The sequence below is a fragment of the Amphibalanus amphitrite genome, unplaced genomic scaffold (assembly GCF_019059575.1).
Source record: "Amphibalanus amphitrite isolate SeventyFive unplaced genomic scaffold, NRLGWU_Aamphi_draft 000196F_arrow, whole genome shotgun sequence".
In the NCBI taxonomy this organism is placed as follows: domain Eukaryota; kingdom Metazoa; phylum Arthropoda; class Thecostraca; order Balanomorpha; family Balanidae; genus Amphibalanus; species Amphibalanus amphitrite.
The window spans coordinates 617,157-638,577 of record NW_024881691.1 but is presented as its reverse complement, the minus strand read 5'-3'; the positions used below and the strand labels follow the sequence as shown (position 1 = coordinate 638,577).

The following is a 21,421-nucleotide window of genomic DNA, read 5'->3' as shown; positions in this document are numbered from 1 at the left end:
CGCGGAGGCAGGGCGCCGCCGCCGTCCAGCATTGATCGCTGGTCGAGGCCCGCCGGCGCGGCGCCGCAGAACCCCCATCCCCCCCCCCCCCGACCGGCCGGCAAGACCCCTCCCCGACCCCTTCACCGCCCTCCGACCGACCGTCCATGTCGACCCCGCGCCTGAGACCCTCGTAGCCGTCCCGGTACAGTTATTGCAGTCCACCGCCCCAGTCCTACCAAGTCCCATTGCCCTTACCTAATCCCTCCACCATCCGGCCCTCTCGTGTGTCTCATCTCCACTCTCTAGTCTTGAGTCTTCTCAACTCCCCTTCCTTACTCTCGAGTCCGTCACCATCCATTCTTCTCCAATCCTTCCTCTTCTCCAGACCGTCCCCAGCCTTTTTCCCTCCTCTTGGGTGGTCCTCCCAGCTGTCCCGCGGCGCTCTCCGGACGGGCCCCAGCCGTCTGGTCCGCCGCGTCCCCGCCCTTGACCGCCGATTCCCTCCCTCCCTGCCTCTCCCCGCCCGTTCAGCCATCCCGGGGAGCGGCGCCAACGGGCGATTTTCCGTCCGAGCCGGTCCATAGAGGCTGTTGCCGTGATTGGGCGCAGGCCGAGACGGCGCCGGAAGGCAGTCGCGCGGCCGACAGAGCCGCGCAGAGACAGCTCCCAGTCGAGGGAGGAGGGAATCCAAGGGAAATGGGCGGTGATGGCCGGGAGGAACTCGGACGGCCGAGTATAGCGGCCCTCTTGTATTGTGTATACCTACAGGATGTATATCGGCATTCGGCACAACGGCCGTATTGCAACCGCATTTACTAAAGAACCTCACAGCAGCTTACAAAAAGACCTCGCTCCGACTTCGCAGCTTCTTCATTTTCTTTTTTGTTTTAACACGGGCGGTAAAAATGTTACCCAAATACAATGTAACTCGCAAGACAAGCTCGATTTGATTCGATTGTTTAAACCTGGACGATAATGAGCATTAAAACATGGAACGTCTTAGCCAACCACACCGTCGAAAGTTATAACGGCCCATTTCGACGGTCCACTGTAGGCCGGCAGCCCGAAAAAGCGCTAGAAATTCCCCCAAACTGACTGTCCGCAATATGAACAAAATAGGTATCATTTAATCCCAAATTGATCGAAGAATACGATTCCGATGCCATTTTTGCCCTAAGGTCGAAATTGAGGTGGTCAGTTGTCACCAAACACAAGACTATTTAGACTCGCTAGTGGCCACCACATTTGCCGATTTTAATGCTAATCTTTAGTTGATATTTATTAGTTGACCAGTTGTCATTTTGAACGCAATTTTCTGTCAGACTAGTTCAGGGCACTGTTGTTCACTGTACCAACAACATTCTTACATATTGCATCGCTTTTCTGCAACATAAGCTAGTTTTTTTGCAAGCAGCTGCAAGACCTAAATAAAAATCATATCTAAATTTTTAAATAGACTTTTAAAAAAACGTTATTTCGAGCAGCTAAAAATAAACATATTATACTAGCCGCTGATTACTCATCTTTCGTTCCATATAGGTACTTTGCTGCTTTTCCCTGCTACTTTTCGAGATATGCGCCAGTAAACCACATGATGTAGGGGCAATTGTCACCTCGCCGCTCTACTGAATGCCCGGCGCTTTTTATAGCGCTGGAAGTTGTGAAAAACTAAGGCTTATAATCTGAATAAAATATATGTCCCTGAGCTCAGAATTGATTAACGCACACAATGCTGTCAAAATTTTTGGGCCAAACTAAAAAATTCAGTCATTATTAACCCCCAAACACAAGTAAGTGATAATCAACAACAACTTGCTCTTAAGTTAGACTTTTTGAGAAATGTTATTTCGAGCCGCTAAAAATGACCGTGCCATACAAACCACTAATCATCTTTCTGTCATGCCCTACTCGCAATTTTTGCTAATGCCTGCTACTCTTCGAGGTCACGTGACATCACCATTAAAAGTAAATGGGGAGATAAGGAAACTGTTGTTTTTGCGCATGGAATGATCTCAAACTATCTCAAGCACACGGAATCGTGATTTCATGCACTCCTTGCAAGATCCGATGCTTTACTTTTGCATTTTTGACCTTCCGTGACGTCATTTATGACGTCACTACGGTCATAGGAGTTTCTTGTCAATAACTCATGATCAAATTGAGCCAGCGACTCGGGAAAGCCACCAATGGACTCGGGAAGACCTCCCGAATCGAATGATATGCGACATGACCTCTTTCGACCAACTTCGTGACCTGGGGATGCTGACCTGACCTTGACCTGAGGTCAACACCTTAAGTTGACCTCACCCGAACAAAAAGTATACCATTCGACGCGCCTGAGCCAGGCAAACACGATGGTGCCAAAATCGCTGCTCTGCGACCATTTTATGCGAAATTATTTACCAAAAACCAAACCCTACCTTGGGCTTTTTGACCTCACCTCAGAGGTTACCGGTTGACATGGGACCTTGAAATCGGGTATCAATCGTTCCGTCTTGAAACGGCGCACACGCTTGTTTTTTCCGCGAGGCTCTAGCTCCATTAGGGGCGAAACGGCGAAAAGGGGTCGTACCAACCCTCCCCCCTCGGCCGGCCGAGGGGGTGGGGGGTCCGACAACAGGTCCGGCGAGGGTTAAGCAGCCCCACTTCGTTTTTAGCATGTTTGCTTGTCGCTGAGATCAACAACTCAATCACAAATAATTTCTAGCACTTTTCCGGGCCCCCGGCCCAGTGTGCGGTCCCGCCGCTGTCCGTATCACAGCTCGGAGGGCCAATTGTCCAGAAAAGGGCCCTTGGTGTGGCACTTGACGTCTGTGTCGGCACCCCCGGCCTCTCTCGGAGCTCGGCGTTAGGAAGCAAGGTGATTGGTTCTCCGCCTCCCCCTCCCGACCGGCTGGACCGGGCTGCGTCCACTGACCAAGCTGGTCCTTTCCACAGCCGCGCCGGGCAGCAACTGGCTCGTCGGCACTTCTGCAGAGCTCGGTTATACCATCCGCTGCTGCGTGAGACCCATCAGAGACGTGGCAGCAGCAAGCGCAGCTGTTGATCCACCTTCGGCCGGTTATTGACCGCTGCTCGACGGGTTTATATGCATTTACATAGCTACACGGATTTATACGGGATCGTCGGGATGCATGCATACCTAACGACCCCTCCAATGGCAGTTTGTGATCCCAAACCAACGAACACATTGAACACATTATGCTTTATGGTGTTACGGTGTTAGTAATCCCGGGCATAAGCCTCGTCAGTCGCCACAAAAAAATCTTACTCGAATATAGCGTCAGGTCAGGTCAGGTCACATCAGGTCAAGTCTGTTCAATGTTAGTCCGTGAATGGGGTCAAGCTGAGTCCTTAGGTCGTATCAGTTTGGTAAATTATGTTCTGTCTGGTCGTGTTGGGTCCGGACGAATCAGGTCTGTCTCTGGTCTGGTTGAGTCGGGCCGGGTCAGGTCGGGTCTGATCGTGTTCGGACAGGTCGAATTTGCTCGGATCGGGTCCGCTGGTAAGGTCGGCCTAAGATCGGCCCAGATTTAGTTAAGTCGGATCGGGTCAGGTCTGGTCAGCTGAGGTCAAGTGAGGTCTGTTCAAGGGTTAATCTGTTCAATCGGGTCAGGTTGAGTCCTTCGGCCAGAGCATTGTGTTGAGTTATGTTCTGTCAGATCGGGTCGGATGCTGAAGAGTCAGGTCGGTTTAGGTCTGGTCGAGTCAGGTCGGGTCCGGACCAGTCGGGTTAGGCTGGGCCCAGGTCGGGTCGGGTCAGGATCAGTCGGGTCAGGCTGGGCCCAGGTCGGGTCGGGTCAGGACCAGTCGGGTCAGGCTGGGCCCAGGTCGGGTCAGGTCGGGTCCAGACCAGTCGGGTCAGGATGGGCCCAGGTCGGGTCAGGACCAGTCGGGTCAGGCTGGGCCCAGGTCGGGTCAGGTCGGGTCAGGACTAGTCGGGTCAGGCTGGGCCCAGGTCGGGTCGGGTCAGGACCAGTGGGGTCAGGCTGGGCCCAGGTCGGGTCGGGTCCGGACCAGTCGGGTCAGGCTGGGCCCAGGTCGGGTCGGGTCGGGTCCGGACGGTCAGCGGTTCTCGGCCCAGTCGGTCGGACTGGTCTGGGGCGGTCACGTGCGCCGCCGACGGTCCAGTCTGCGCTATCGACCGCCGCCAGCCGGCTCCACAGCCCTCTGACAGACAGCCCCGGCGCGGCCGCGCGGCCCGCTGCCCGTCCGCCACCCAGCGTCCTCCGTCCGCCGCCGCCGGCGCCGCGACTGCAGCCTCCAGGTGGGTGTCCGCCGCCGCGCTGTCCTCCCCCCCAGACCCCTCCCTCCCGCCTCCCGTCCTGCCGCAGGACGCCGCTGGGCGTCGCATCGACGGCTTCGACCCCGTCATCGTCGGCGGCGGCGCGGCGCTCCCCAGTCGAGCGGGCACCGGCGGCAGTGGGCGCGCCCCGGGCGGCGGAGCGGCGCTCTCGGCGGCGGGGTGCTCTGTGACCGGGTGCTCCCAGCGGCGGGAGTGCTCCCAGTGGCCGTCAGTGACCAGGGTGCTCTCAGTGACAGAGCACGGTGCTCTCAATAGCCATGTTGCGCTGTTTTGACTGTAACACAGCGGCGGAAGACGCTCGAACGCTGGTGGAAAATGGTCAGTAGGTACCTGTCGGCTAGGGAGTACTTTTCTCGTTCTTGGTGTGACAGTGTACCTAGTACGCACTAGCAGGTAAAGTGCTCAACAGGAGTGACGTAGAACCTTGTGTATGGTCATAAGACATTTATCCTCGTTCCCAAACAACAATAGCAGTGTGTGGCACACAAATCTGCCTGTACGTTACGTTCATCGGCAGCATGACAATAACATACATTTTTATCCTAGTAACATATAGGCCCTACTAATCAGTATCAGCTTTTAGAGCTCATTCAAGCAACCAAATAGGTATACGTCCTAGATTTAAGTCGTAGCTCTCGGGGGATTTGTATTTACATTTTACAGCGTAAAGACCCCAACTAAATGAAGGCGTCTTATTTTTTATTTGAAACTAGCGTTCATATAGGTACTCAATTACAGTAGCGGCGGAACACCTTCAACTAAGGGGGGGGGGGGGGCACTGCCGACTTTTGGCCCCATTCTTTCCATGTAACGCCCATAGGGCTAATGTTAAAATGCCAAAATCAAAGGGGGGCACGGTGCCCCGGTGCCCTCTCCGTTCCGCCGCCTATGCTCAATTACATGTTATTCATGCACTCAAGTATTCAAGTCCATACCTATACCGTTATGGTAAATCTACCTGCATTGATCTTCCATATCCCACGAACACGGAAAAGGTATGTCATTCTCACAGGCCAGTCGTCCACTAATTGCCCTTGACCTTTCCAAAGGTGTGAGCATTTCGTTACAAATGCATGAACATACCGCGCGCGAGCACAGCTTGCAATGAGTCGTTAGCGCCTCCTGGATGCGAGATTCTCATGTGTACCTGCCCAAATAATATCGTTGAAGTGTAGCACGAAAGAAACTGTGAACATGGAGAACATGAGGCGAGCTGTACAAGTTGTGAACCTGAGAACAGTGGTCAGTGAACATCGTGTGGCGCGCGACAAACGGTTCAACTCAAATCGTTTACCTACGTGGAGTGGATCTTTCGAACCTTATCGTTAGCGTGAATAGCTCGGGACAAATTGGCTCGGGACAGACGGTAGGGTGTGGATAGCCCGATACGTACGGTGGACTCTTTCTACATATTGCCTTGTGATTGTCACACACCAAAGGCGAATATTGTTATGGTATCTTATTGTTTGCTACAGGAAAGAAATGATGGATCGGATCGGACTGATTTAAGTAATTCACCTTATATGTTTCAGGAACCTGGACGAGCAGCTCGGGCCCTGCATCTTTGCAGCAAACCGTCGTCACTGAAGAAAGGTATGTGCCCCTTGCCGTTTGGCCCCTGATCGAGCTAGGGCTTCGTAGAAGGAACGAGCGCTTTGCCCGTGACGAGAGGAAGCCGATAATACCCAATTTTAAGGGCTATGTGATTGGTCAACCTTCCATGTCAGGTCAATGACACAATAGTCGAGAAAGTTGGGACCTATTAGAACTTTATAAAGTGAGATTCAAGATTGTTATGGGGTGTAATGAGGTGCTGGGTCAGACTCAGGTCAGGTCAGGTCAACTAGTAGGCGTCCTGCCGGCTATCCATAGTAGGTGTCAACCACCACTGACAGCCTCGTTACATGTTACGAAGCCCGAAGGCACCAAAATACTTCGTAAATGCTCAAATGAGCGCCAAATTCGAAATCAGCAGCTAAAAACTGCCCTAGAAACATGTACCTTAAGTTCTCAAAAGTGAGCCGATGACATCAAAGGTCAATGAATTTGAACTGTTACGGGGTTTTGCGGGGTGCTGATCACGAAATTCATGTTGGTGTTGATCACAGATGATGTATTCATGCATTTAAGCCAGGTTAGGTCAGGTCAGGCCAGGTCAAGCCAGGTCAGGTCAGGTCAGGTCAGGTCAGGTCAGGAATGTCAGCCACCACTGACAGCTTCGTTATTCGTAATATGTTATGAAGGCACCAAAACCAATCCGTAAATGTTCAGATGGGTGCAAATTCTAAATCAGCTAAAAAATTACCCTGGAAACGTAAAACTCGCAAAAGTGAACAGCGAACCGAGGTCATCCAAGGTCAATGACCTTGACCTGACCTTTGCATGAGCTTGACACCACCATAATGTATGGGGCCAACAGCATGTCACATGTTTGAACGTTTAAAACCACAAACATACCGGAAACAAGCGGACAATGTAAGCCGACATACGCTAAATCGCGATTCCGGCCAAACTTGGTCTCGAGAAACATATCACAGGTCAAAGGTGAAAGTTTCTTGTTGTAGCACGTGCTGTAGGTAAGACATAGGAAGGTACTAGGGTTACCCGCGTGCTCCGCAACGCGAGGGGGGATTTTTTGACCCGTGGGTATTGGGTTGGTCTGTGTCGATTTGGTTGGTAGATATCCATTTCGTTCGATTGCTTTTTGACGGCCAAGCATTTTGTAAGAAAACAAAAAGATACATCGCATCGAGGTGCCCGTGTCGTATTATCATGCGTTCTACTTTAGAATGATTCGAAAACTGGCGTGAAGTCTTTTGAGGGCCATCGATGAATTTCGCTAAAAATGACAATGTAAGGGTTTGGAACATTTACATTTTTAAGGATACTGTTGCTAATCATGCAAAAATGAAGAGTGAATATTGGACAGAATTGAATGCTCTTTCCAACGGTGCCATTTTTAATTGCCAGATATATCAGGTCAAGGAGCAAAACCCGTGTGATTAATAAAGTGGCACAAAATTGACAAACACCATTTTCTCCTGTGATTTGCACCACCTTGATTTGGATCAATCAGCTTTTCATAATTTTTATATGAGAGGCGGTACCTTTCTCTTGCAAATAGGCGTTGATTCAACTCGCTCCATTTAACGGTCACCTAAAAATAAAATTAATTCCAAAATCCCTCAAAAACCGCAATTTTTCAAATAAAAGTGCCCTCTCCGGTGCACGTGGCGCGTGCTATCCTCTGCATTGCACACCATTCAATAGCCCGTTCAATTCTGTACACGATGCTGTTTTCCCCGTGCCGGTCGGATCCCTGGTCACCAAGATATTGCACGGGAACTGGACCCGTGTCGGCCAAAATTAGCCATTTTCGCCCGATTTCGCACGCCGATTTATACATGTAAAGTCTATGACGCGAATTTGCACTTTTTGAGCACGCACCACGCGCTCCCTATCGACCCGATCGAGCTGAGACCCCTCAAAGGCACGTCGCGCATCCTTGATCTATGAGTTGTGCAAATTTCACCGGGCTAGGTGCAACGGTCTGGCCTGCAGTCCACGCAAAGCACCACCAAGTCGGGACCTCGGTAACGGACAGACGCACCCTCCTCAAATAGTAATATAGACTAGGGGATCCTGGCTTGCTTCGCGGCGCAAAAGGTTATAAAATGATGGGGCATAAAATTTGGGATCGAATGGTGTTTGTCCCGTGTCGATCGGCTTTCTAGAAGCTAAGATAATCGCAAAAAAACCTGTTCGACTTGCAAAAGTACTTGGTACTTGCTTGGTACTTGCAAAAGTACTTGGTACTTGCTTGGTATTGGCAAAAGTACTTGGTACTTGCTTGGTATCTGGAACATGCAAAAAGTACTTGGTACTGGCTTGGTACTTGCAAAGGTACTTGGTACTTGCTTGGTACCGGGTTCGCCGGGTAGGAAAACTTGCCACTCTTCTCCCGCCCCCCCCCCCCCAGTTCCCCCCAGATTTTGTATCGATCGGTGTTTGTCCGGTGTGAATCGGTCGTGAATAAGTCGAGATACGCACGGTGAATTATTACCATCGGCGCTGATCAGAATCTTCAAAACGGAGGACCCCACGCTCATTAACTGCACGTCAATCGGCCGTGTTTCACTTTTCCCAGATCTACGTCAAACTATACGTATTTAAAACTACATATTCTACAGCCGAATCTTCAAACTGGGGGTACCCTCGCTCATTACTGCGCGAGAATTCAGCCGCATTCCTGTGTCTTTCTGCTTATGTTAAGTGAATGCGTTTGTCCGAGCCTATCTCGCAAGCCCCAACAGAAAAACCTCGCTGCAAAAACTGACCACTTCAAAAAACCCGCAATCCTACTCAAATAGTATATTAACAAGCGGCTGCGCCACTTGCTTTGCTGCGTGGTCATAAAATGCGGCACCAGCCAATTTGCTTTCGAATGGTGTTCGATTCAAATCGATGCGTCGTCTAGAAGCATAAATATGGACAGAAATGTGAAGAGAATTTAAAAAAGAACTGTTCTGAGGACTTCGTTGGATGAAATTTGGGTGATGCGGGGTCAAGACGGGTCGAGGGGGTCACCCCCGGTCACTTTGGGTCAGGCCAGGTCACATAGGTCACCTCCCGTCCCATGGGATCAGCCCGGGCCACACTTCTATTTTTGCCTCCACCACTACCCCTACCCCTACCACTGCCCCTACCCCTACCCCTACCACTACCCCTACCACTAACCCTACCCCTACCCCTACCACTACCCCTACCCCTACATCTACCACTACCACTACCCCTACCACTACTACTACCCATACTCCTACCCCTACCACTACCCCTACCACTACCACTACCCCTACTACTACCCCTACTACTACCCCTACTACTACCCCTACTACTACCCCTACCACTACCACTACACCTACCCCTACCACTACTCCTACCACTACCACTACCACTACCCCTACCCCTACTACTACTCCTACCACTACCCCTGCCCTACCCCTACCACTACCACTACCCCTACCACTACCCCTACCCCTACCCCTACCAACACCGCCGGGTCATGTCAGGTCACAGAATAATTGGATCCAATCAGTACTAAAATATCAGACTTAAAGTGTCCCCAGCCCTGCCCCTATTCGTGCCAACCCATTACGCTTAATCGTATTTGTCGGAAATGGCGCTTTGTTACAACTGTGGCGCATTGCGACAAACGCGGCGCATTTCCATCCGGCGATTTACCATGCATCTTGGCACCAAATTGCACCCATATCGGACCATATTTGACAAAACTGTGCGATTTGCGGCAAAAATGACGCCCTGTGACCAATGTGACGCATTGCGGCAAACGCGGTGCATTTGTAAACTCGTATCACAAACTGTTTCCATCGAACGAAAATTAACACATTTTTTCGCCACTTTTCATTCAAATTAATAACTTGCCGATCCGCCAATGCGAGGCACTCGCCACCGATCGGCATGCATTTAGCTCACAAAGTTTGTCGACCCCGGCTCTCAATGAAGATCTACGAACCGATCAAAATTTCAGTGGCGTTCTTCCGGCGCGCCCCACGCGCGAACCGTGCACCCCAGCGAGCCGAAACCTAGAAAAGGCGCTGACCCACTCTGTCACCTAGAAGGTGTGCAAATTTCAACCCCTTACGATATACCGTCTGCCCTGTAGGCCGGCTAAATTGAACCCACTACACGGCGTGGCGGACAGACAAACAGACAGATGGATCCTGTTCAAATAGTAAGATAGACAAGCGGCTGCGCCACTTGCTTTGCTGCGTGGTAGGAAAAATTGCGGCACCAGCCAATTTGCTTTCGAATGGTGTTTGATTCATGTCGATGTGTCGTCTAGAAGCATAGATATGGACGGAAATGTGAAGAGAATTTAAAAAATACTGCTCTGAGGACTTCGTTGGATGAAAGTTGGGTGATACGGGGTCAAGACGGGTCATAGGGGTCAGCCCTGGTCACTCTGGGTCAGGCCAGGTCACATAGGTCACCTCTCGTCTGATGGGATCAGCCCGGACCCCTGTTCTACTTTTGCCTCCACCACTACCCCTACTCCTACCACTACCCCTACCACTACCCCTACCACTACCCTTACTACTACCCCTACCCCTACTACTACCCCTACCACTACCACTACCCCTACCATTACCCCTACCATTACCACTACCCCTACCAATACCCCTACCACTACCCCTACCACTACCCCTACCCCTACCCTACCCCTACCCCTACTACTACCCCTACCCCTACTACTACTCCTACCACTACCCCTACCCCTACCACTACCACTACCCCTACTACTACCCCTACCCCTACTACTACCCCTACTACTACCCCTACCACTACCCCTACCACTACTCCTGCCACTACCCCTACTACTACCCCTACCACTACTCCTACTACTACCCCTACCACTACCCCTACCACTACTCCTACTACTACCCCTACCACTACCCCTACCACTACCCCTACCACTACCCCTACCCCTACTACTACCCCTACCACTACCCCTACCCCTACTACTACCCCTACCACTACCACTACCCTACCCCTACCACTACCCCTACCCCTACCCCTACCAATACCGCTGGGTCATGTCAGGTCACAGACCAATTGGATCCAATAAGTATTAAAACCATACTTAAAGTGTTCCCAGCCCAGCCCCTATTCGTGCCATTCCATTACGCTTAATCGTATTTGTCGGAAATGGCTCTTTGTGGCATATGTGGCGCACTGCGACAAACGCGGCGCATCTGAACCTGTTGGCTGAGCATGTATCCTGGCAACAAATTGTACCCTTATCGGACCATATTTGACAAAACTGTGCGATTTGCGGCAAAAATGACGCCTTGTCACCAATGTGACGCATTGCGGCAAACACGGTGCATTTGTATACTCGTATCGCAAACTGTTCCCATTGAACGCAACTCAACACATTCTCTCGCCACTTTTCATTCAAATTAATAACTTCCCTATCCGCCAATGCGAGGCACCCGCCACCGATCGGCATGCATTTAGCTCACAAAGTTTGTCGACCCCGGCTCTCAATGAAGATCTACGAACCGATCAAAATTTCATTGGCGTTCTTCCGGCGCGCCCCACGCGCGAACCGTGCACCCCAGCGAGCCGAAACCTAGAAAAGGCGCTGACCCGCTCTGTCACCTAGAAGGTGTGCAAATTTCAACCCCCTACGATATACCGTCTGCCCTGTAGGCCGGCTAAATTGAACCCACTACACGGCGTGGCGGACAGACAGACAAACAGATGGATCCTGTTTAAATAGTAATATAGATAAGTTGTATGAGAAAAACGCTCTTCAAATGACCTTACAATGAAATACCAAATGATTAAAGAATGAAATAATTGTTGATGATTTAATTCTCTCATCATTTGGTGTTTCATTGTGAGGAGGCCATTTATAAAGAGTTTTTCTTTTATCATACAGTCATTGGAAGTTACCGAGTGTGTATTCTATGCATAAGCAATGGCTTCAGACCATACTTGCGATATAAATCGCATGGACTCACTCTGCGGTCTCGGGTGGCAAATATTGCTGGAACGTGGCCCGTGGTACGTCTGAGGGAGCCGGATCGCGACCAATCCGGGACTCATAACGGCCACTGACGAACTCTGAGATCGGCCCGAATTGGCCATTATCGCCCGAGTAACGGCCTCGTCAGACACGCCTAAAATACTGCGATATTGCCCGTGGCCTCGCCCTCATTGCTCGATCATCTACCCTTAACGTAACGGTCCGGCCTCAGACCGTTTGTCCCCGCCGCACACCGTCATACGAGTACAGCCTGTCCCCGCCTTACACCGTCTGTCAGTGTCCCCGCCTCACACCGTCTGTCCCCGCCTCAGACTGTCGTACAGTCTGTCCCCGCCTTACGCCGTCTATCCCCGCCTCATACCGTCCTTCCCCGCCTCACACCGTCTGTTGCCGCCTCAGACTGTCCGTCCCCGCCTCACACCGTTCCTACCGTCTCGGACCGGTCATTTACCGTCCCTCCCGTCTCAGTCCGGCGCGGCGGCGGTCCGTCCCTTCTGTCTCAGATCGGTGTGGCAGTGGTTCGGTGTCAGTAACTAGTTCGGTATGGTCCTCGGTGTTCTGTGGCAGTGGTTCGGTATGGTCCTCGGTGTTCTGTGGCAGTGGTTCGGTATGGTCCTCGGTGTTCTGTGGCAGTGGTTCGGTATGGTCCTCGGTGTTCTGTGGCAGTGGTTCGGTATGGTCCTCCGTGTTCTGTGGGTGCGTCTCTCGGTATCCGTGCTCTGAGTGTGGTCTGGCCGGCAGATCCATGCTGAGCACCGAGTACCGGCTCAAGTTTCAGGACTTCAGCGGCGGCTCTGCGCCGCCGTCCGACGCCAGCTGCCCGGATGGCGGCGTTCGCGGCCTGGGCAGGGCCAAGACCTGGTACTCGGACCTCCTCGAGTCGCGCCGCAAGGCCGTCACCTATAAGGTGGGTGTCGGAACGGCCACAGGCTGCCGCAGAGACGGGCCGGGCACGCGGAGCGCACCGCCCGGGACATTACACGCAGTCACACATAATGAGCAAACGCATCGTAAAACTGCAGTAGCTATCAGTTAATTCAACATGTGCTTTTAATGATAGCCTCTCACACACAGTCTCTACATTCCACTCACTGCTCTCGGTTGGTGCGGGCAGGTTCGAGGATGGGGTAAGGAGTCGGCGCCTTCCCACCTGGTATATCTATACGACCAGGCAGAGGACCCCAGCCGGCCGCCCGAGAAGAAAATCATCTCGGCGCTCTACCTGGAGACGCTCCAGCCAGGGTCAGTGTCTTACGAGTGGGAGGGTGTGACGGTATCGGAGAACGTTTAAATGCAGTGAGTGTCCTTGGAATGAGAGGGTGTGTAAATGTATCCGATGAACGCTTCACTTCTGGCATTTCAGCCATGGGTTTTACTTCTTTTGATGTAATTTCAAGGCTCAAGCATAACGTTTCATGTATTGTCTTACTTTTAATCTTTGTTTTACTGGAACTCATCGATTCAATCAATGTCATTTTAGCTTTTCTCATCTAAGTCGATATTGAAGGTTCATAATTAAATGTCGCTTATACCAATGTCCCAAAATTTGTATATTTGGGTGGGAAACGACATCCAAATGAAATTCATTTTCCACTCTCACCACCATTTTTAAGAACAATTTTCCACTCCCAAGTCCCAACCAAGAAAACATAGATTGTTTACCTGTAGAAAGACAGTTGTGTGGATGCCCAGTTAGCATCAAACATTCTACACCCTAGAATAAAATGCATGCTTTTTGTCATTTCTCACTCCTTTTTGATCTAATCGAATCAGCAGTTTTCCACTCTCTCTCCTCTTTTTGGTGGGTAATTTTCCCCTCTGACACCCAAGACAAAACTCAATTTTGGGACACTGGCTTATACTGTTAGTGGCCTATTCATTCTCATGGACAGTATGAATTGAATGGATGACCACAGTAGTGATGTCATTTTCCAAAAAATGTCTGACCGATACCGACCGAAACCAAAATTTGGGGAAAATTTCCGACCGAATACCGACCGATTACATCCCAAGCCAAAATTTGACCGAAATTTGACCGAACTTCTATTTGCTATTACTCTACCCCAAAATTAAAATATTTGGTAAATTCTGATGGAAAATAATGGGAAATGGCATTTCAGTCCAAGTTCAGTCAATTCTTAGCCACTGCAAAATACATATTGTGATAGAAGTTACATTGCTGAGGGTATAGCAACACATGGACCTCAGCATTTCACAGATTTAGTTGATAAGAATTGTCAAGAATCTACTGTGGTCTATGTAAGGAAGAATGTTCATTCATGTTGCAAAAGCACGATCAATTAGTATAGTCAAATGGTTGGTAATAGGTATGTTCATGACAACATTCCCTAGGAGAAAAGGCGGAATCAAAACACCACAAAACACATCAAAACTGCTTGGAAACTTGCCTTGAGTCTTGAGATGTGGTCTGAGATACTCTACAAATAATTTGACACTGAAAATCTAGCTGAAAAGGCAGCTATTAGGTAGCTCTGAGCTTGAATTTTGTCCCAAAAATGAAATGAAAATTCATTACACAGGCACTTTGTCTTATCTCTTGTTTGTCTTATCTTTACAAGAAAACAAAATATGCAGACAAAATTAATACCTACAAAGTGGCAAGGCCATATAACCAGGTATGGTCATCCGGTTTTTTTTTTACCGTCCCCCTACCGGGCCCGAATGACGTCACTGGGATGGTAACTCGCCGGCCGCCGTCCGCAGCCATTATGGAGGACGGATGTTCAAATACGTTTTTAGCGGATTTTAGTGTAGTTTCGATGTCCGATACAAGGCAGAACGGTGTCATGTTTCCTCAGTGAAGCAAATTAGGACCAGCTGTTACTCGAACTAAAAGATTTGGCGGAATTATTCGGATCGGACCGAGCCAACGTGCGCCCCGCCGGTGATCCGGCCAACACATCGGCGGCTTTCTCTTAGATGAAAATCGCCATTGTTTTACGCGGGGATTCGGAGTCAATGGACTTCTGGTGACTCTGACTCCAATCCCCACTTCCAAAAACCAACTCCGACTCCGACTCCGGGCTGAGTAATCAACTCCGACCGACTCCAACTCCGACTCCGCAGCCATGCCAGGTCTGCGACGCCGATGGATTTTCGGTGACCCCGACTCCGACTCGGTTTCCAAAATCGACTCCGAGTCTGGTCAGAACTGTCTACTCTGACTCCGACTCCGCAGCCCTGGTTTTGCGTCTATTTCGCCCCGTAATTTAGAGGTTGTGTCCAGGGCTGCGGAGTCGGAGTCGGAGTCGGTCGGAGTCGACAGTTGTGACCGGAGTCGGAGTCGGAGTCGATTTTAGAAACCCAAGCCGGAGTCGGAGTCGGAGTCACCGAAAATCTGTCGACTCCGCAGCCCTGCTAGGTCTGCGGAGTCGGAGTCGGGAGTTGGAGTCGGTCGGAGTCGACAATTCTGCCCGGAGTCGGAGTCGGAGTCGCCGAAAATCCATCGACTCCGCAGCCCTGGTTGTGTCAACTGCACAAACCGAAATTGTACCGTAATACAAGCATGCACATTGCTCATTCCAAAGTTCTGACCGGAACGGACAAAATGCGTATACCATATGCCGGCTCATGTCATACCATAATTGTAGTTATACGTTAAAAACCATATTGGACAGATTGGTAGAGGACACATAAGGCACAAGCCCGATCTATTGCGACTCAAACTGAGGTACAATAAAATGTTCCGAACTGTCGGAAAGCTGTACAAGATGTCGCCTCTTCAAACACAGTGCCGACTGACCACGCGACAGCCAGGAACTGGACAACATCACACGTGAAGCAGAGCGGTGGCACCGCAGCACAGGCTCCCCAAGCTCGTCAAGGCGGCGAGAAAGGTCCAACAGGTCGGTAGCAGGTTCACCACGGCAGCGACAGGTCAGGCAGGTCGGCAGCAGATTCACTAGGGCGGTAGCAGGTGCGACAGGTCGGCAGCAGGTTTACCAGGGCGGCGACAGGTCCGACAGGGCGACCGCAGTTTCACCAGGGCGGCAGCGTAGACGCAGCGGTAGGTCCGCCGGGGTGGCAGCAGGTCCCAGGGCGGCCGCAAGCTGACCAGGGCGGCGACGGGTCCGGCAAGGCGACGGCAATTTCACCAGGGCGGCAGCGTAGACGCGGCGGCAAGCCCGCCGGGCTGGCAGCAGGTCCCAGGGCGTCTGCACAGGGCGGCGACAGGTCGGCAGGTCCGTCGGGGCGGCGACAGGCTCGGCAGGTCGGCCTCAACAGCAGGCAGCCAGCAGATTCTCGGGGCAGCCCTGGTTGAGGTGGGATGTCATCAGAAACTGCACGTCTGGGTGCCGGTGTCGGATGTCGTACAGACCACGCAGCGATGCTTTACTGCGCAGCACGCCCTGCTGGCAGCGCAGGAGTGTCGGCAGCCCAGGGGGTGCTTTCGGGTCGCCTTCAACTTCATTTCTGAACTACTGGCGCTCGCCACTCAGGGACTCGGGTGACGTCTCCAAAGCTGGGAGACAGATGCTGAAGTCGATATCAATGTGATTTTATGCCCTCAGCTCGGTGCCAGTCATTGTGCAGTTATGTGCAGGTAGCCACTCCTCGCTCTCCTGCACGCCGTCAAGAGGACCAGCCCCGGACCTGCAAAACACATTACCAAATTTATCAACACAATGCAACATGAAAAAAAAAATTCACTAGGCGATGGGAATTGGGAAGCAAAAATAATCAATGCCCCAAAGGTGACTTTTCTTTGATTGCCTTTTCCATGTGCTGACATGAAGCCTCCTCAAAACATGTACCTATTTTATATTTATGTATTGAATGCAGGCCTGACTCAGATTTCAGAATTCAGGTGAAACAAGCAAATAACACAATTTATTTCATTAATATTTTGAATTTGAGTCTGGCATTACTGTTCCATGCACAGGTGTGGCTGTGTATAAAATCACATGAAGCAAATGCATTAGGTTAAAAGTCTCAACAAATATAAATTAGTAGTAGCACAGGTGGTATAAATAGAAACCAATATATAGAAAAGGAAAAGCTTGTTTAGTTAGCAAATGTCAATTACATAACTTTTACATAAACAAGAATGGGATTTTCAGCAAACAGCATGTCAGTAACCCTTTTAAATTCAAAATTTTCGCCCAAAATTTGAAAGTTTAGATACAGATGATAAAATCTAGCAACAACTAATATTGAAAAGAAGTAACAATAAGCGTCAACTTTGCACGCAAGATGTGCCAAAATTTTGGTGAGAAATCGATTGCGCTGAATTTTGAGAAATGAAAGCCCCTGACGCATCTAACAGTGTGTGAATTTTTTCATGTCTGGGAGGTAAGCATAGATTGAATTGTTATTTGATGCTATTTTATTTTACAAGTAAGTAGTTATTTTCACAAACTATTAATATTTACAGAAGCTAGCCACTTCCGAAACAATTTACAACTATTCCATCTCCTTCTCATTATCTTTTCAACAATGTTAAGACATTTTACAACTTAATATGAGTTTATCATGCTCCCTTTGAAAGCCAAAAATGACAAAAAATGGTTAAACCGGCTTGAAATGAAACGTGGCTGATCTGTCTATACTCTATGATACTCATGCTTTATATACCGTTGAATTGAATACCTGAGCTGAACTGCTGAAGCTGGTCATTCTTCATGATCTCTGAGACGACAAGTGTGTGAATGCCACTTATGTGTATGCTTTTCCGATCTTCAAACACATAAAAAGTGATATTATTATCAAATAAACAATATTCAAACTCTGTATAACAATACACGCAACGGCTTGAAAACACTGCGCCGGTGCGCCAGAATTGACAGCATCGCATGAATCTCAGCGACCAATCAGCTTTCGACCATCCCAGTGACGTCACATTGGCAGCATTTGGAAGCAATTTCCCTCCTGTGGCCCGGTAAAGGGACGGACCCCCCCTGCAAAGTGGCGCCAAAGTGGCGCAAAAAGTAATAGAAGAACCAAGGATTGACTTTTAAGATCCTCTCTTCTGTAACGAAAGGATGTATGTTGATGACGTAATACTTATTTATATGCCCTTTTGGTCGAATTATTGAAGGGAAATTAATTTTCTTGTAGTGAATTACACTCACAATGTTGATTTCATTAGAATTCAATATCGTGTTGGATCATTTACATCAATAAAATAATTCACGAGGCAGCATGTAACAATCCAAAACTTTTTTCAGCAACTTTATCAGCTGGTTTAAAGTCTCTGTTATGGCGCATCTGTTTCGAAATCCTTCCTTGTGTTTGGAATCTGAAAGATTCCAGAAATCGGACATGGGCCGATGTAGTTTTTGTCAAGATTCCTATGTTTTTATGTTGTGGTCATCTAGATTTCAAACATTTGGTTGGTACCTGCAATATTTAAGGAGAATGTGGGATAGTAGAACACCTGTGAAATGTAAATGTGATCACTGCTAAGTGCTAAGTGCTAACTGTCCAGTCTTCAGAAACACATTTCAGTAATTCCAATTCAATGTATTTTTGTCCTTGCATTTTTGATGACTGTATAATGATTTTTGTAGGCAATACTTCTTTGATTACAGGTGAAATTTTAACAGTTAGACTGGAATAGAGTTTCAAAATTGTGTGTACTTGTGGGGCCAACTGAGTCAAAATCAGCCTGTTTGTCGTTGTGCTTGGACAATGGGTGGCTGCTGCCTGCTGGGTGGGTTGGCTAATGAGGTTGCCAAAATGTGGCATTTGGCATTTGGGGGAAATTTTGCAACTCTATCATTAACATCCCAATAAATTTCATTTTAACTAGGCAAAAATGGAATACTTTCTCTTTTTGAAAATGGTTTCACTGGCAGGGTGACCGAAAGTGTCCGATTTTTGGGGGGCCTGACCGACCGATTACCAAATCGGTCAGCATATCTTTTCGGTAACCGAAATTTTCGGTAACCGATTGACACCACTAGACCACAGGTTCACTTCCTGCTAAGCAGAATTGTATGCTCGCTGTCAAACATAACGACAAATTCGCCCGTCCATGCTTGCGTCTAGACATACATAGTGGTGGTGTGGCCGTTTTTAACCGATTTATGTTGAGCCCAGAAGGCCCTGGTGCTGCCGACAGTCGGTGGTTCGGGTCTGCAGTCAGTGTCTCTGTGACGGCTGTATGGGTTCACTCAGTATCCCCCTGGGCTCTGACCGCGGTCTCAGCCGGGCGGGGCGGTCGCTGACGGCGGGTCCAATCCGGCTCCGGCCGCGGCGGGCCGCTCTGCCGCTCGATCCGCGGCAATCAGACCCGGCCCAATCGGGGCTCCGCTACTGGCCTGGCGGTCGCACGGCGCCGGCATGCCAAGCTCTGACGGAGCGGCTTCCCACCCGGGCCGACTGCCGAGCGGGCCGCCAAAGTTGCCTGGTTAATGCTAACACATGGCTGTCAGAAACGAGATGGCTGTCCGCGAGAGACATCGAGCCTTTATTACAGCGGGCTGAGGCATGAGAAGTGTTGCCTGCTGTATGGAAATATGGTGTGCTTCCTTTTTTATGTTTTTACAGCTGCCTTCTTTTCTCGGATTGGCCAAATCGTCATCTGTCACTCGATTGTTAATTACTTGACAACCGGGAGGCGGTAAAATGCATACTTAAAGTTAAAAAGGCATTCAGCACTCAACGATGCACCCTGGAACTAAAAACGGACCCTAATTCTGTGCAGTATGCATCAGCATTGGGGATCTGCAGGCAATAGACAACAATTCTATTCCCTGGCAACCGTCCCTCCAAATCGCTTTGCGTGTCAGCATAAAACGTTGGCTATTTACAGCCTGTCTCGCCGTTGGATTGTGCCTCTGACTGTCTCGCCGTGTGAGTGCGCCTCTGACTGCCCCGCCGTGGGATTGTGCCTCTACCTGCCCCGCCGTGTGATTGTGCCTCTACCTGCCCCGCCGTGGGATTGTGCCTCTACCCGCCCCGCCGTGGGATTGTGCCTCTACCTGCCCCGCCGTGCTCCGCCGTGTCCATGTCCCGCCAGCTGCTCCCCACCGTGTCGCCGCGCTCGGGTGGCGTCTCACCCCTGTCTGCGGCGCTCTCGGCTGTCAGATTATCCCGCGGCCGGACGCCGGTGCCGGACCGGAGTCGGGCCGGCACCGCCGACAGCACTGACGGCCGCGGCCGGACCGCCGCCGCAGTTAGCCGGCCTCTGCCGCCGCACGCCGCCGCCGCCGCCGCCGCCAGGAAGGCCTCCGCCAAGGTACGGTCACTCTCCTCCGGGCGAGTCTGTGCTCTCTCGACCAGTCCGGAGCGGAACTTGTCGCCGTCGACGGGCAGACAACTTCCAAAGGGCGTGGCGCGCCGCAGCTGGCGCCTCGACGGCCCGTGTTACCAGGGGTCCGCAAGGCGCCGTCGCATCTGACACGCCCTGAATGATAGGACAAATCGCTGGAGGAGAATTATCGATGTTTTGATCCTTTGGCCCCATGATTAAGAAAATGCTTTTAAGAATGCATATTATGAAAACAATGAAGCCAACTGACTAAAATATACCTACCGTAGTCAGAAACGGCACATCGATATTATTTCTTTTGTCACTTTATTTGGCTTCCTTTTATCGCATGTGTCCTTGTTTCTTTGGTTATTTTTTTATAATATATTTCTTAATTGCTCAAAATTTTCATTTCTTACCCCGTTTTTCTCCCGTGCTGTTTTTATAAGGCGATTCCCGATTCGTTTCTTTTGTGTGTCACGTTTCGTCTTCAGCTGTTCGAATGTGCATATAAGGACCCGGAGTCCCAACAGTCATAATAGCGATATACCTAACTACGAGCTTGGGAGAACGAGAGGAACTCGCCAGATGCTGCCATTCGGGAGAGTGGGGCTATGCGTTACACTTTTTGGTCTTCTGCACGTAGTGGCCAAGCTATTCAATGAAATTGCACCAAATTTGGTCACATGCTAGCTGAATCAATTTGGAAAGCACATGTAAGCTTTCACTTCTTTACGACAATTCACTTTTATGTGAAATTCAGAAAGCCAAAGCAAGATTTTTGTGGTAAGTTGAAAAATTGTGGGGCAGCTTGATACACGATATGGGGTAACATGTTACAAGTTTCTTTTTTCGCAGTTTCTTCATCAGTATAACAGTCATTGGCCGTCCTATCGGAACCGATCGTAAGCCTCCCTAATGGATAATACTAAACATGCTTTCCTTTCTCATTGAAAGGCAAGAACAATAAAGCATAAACCATTACTGTACTCCACACGCATGAAAAGGCTCATCAAACATGGCTCAATCTCTGATTTGCCTTTACTGCGACGCCAAGGGCACCATGCATTGCCATACTGACCGGAGTTTGATTTTCTGCACGAAATTTACGCCCAGGTGAAATGGAGCGCGCTATAAGCAGTCTTGGGTAGCCATCTTTAACATGCCCTGGCCCTGCGGCGGCCGACTTTCACAGGACTGAACTCAAATGTTTGTTTACATGAAGAGGCTAGTGCGTTTTACTTGGTGATCTTACAAAAGAAATCATCGCTTAATTTTGTGAACATACATTCAACATTCTTACACAAATAACCTTGACAAAAAACGACCCAAAGTGTTGGCCAGC

General features: G+C 49.9%; 1 protein-coding gene across 1 annotated transcript in view; it reads left to right on the top strand.

The window, feature by feature from the left end:
* The window catches only part of LOC122384685, a 23,940-nt gene extending 2,519 nt beyond the window's left edge, over positions 1–21,421 (top strand). The window contains exons 2-5 of the mRNA XM_043372323.1: positions 5,821–5,881; positions 12,603–12,768; positions 12,976–13,103; positions 19,914–21,421. Coding sequence (XP_043228258.1) covers positions 12,607–12,768; positions 12,976–13,103; positions 19,914–20,226 — 603 coding nt within the window. The 5' untranslated portion in view covers positions 5,821–5,881; positions 12,603–12,606 and the 3' untranslated portion in view covers positions 20,227–21,421. The remainder of the gene's footprint in view (positions 1–5,820; positions 5,882–12,602; positions 12,769–12,975; positions 13,104–19,913) is intronic.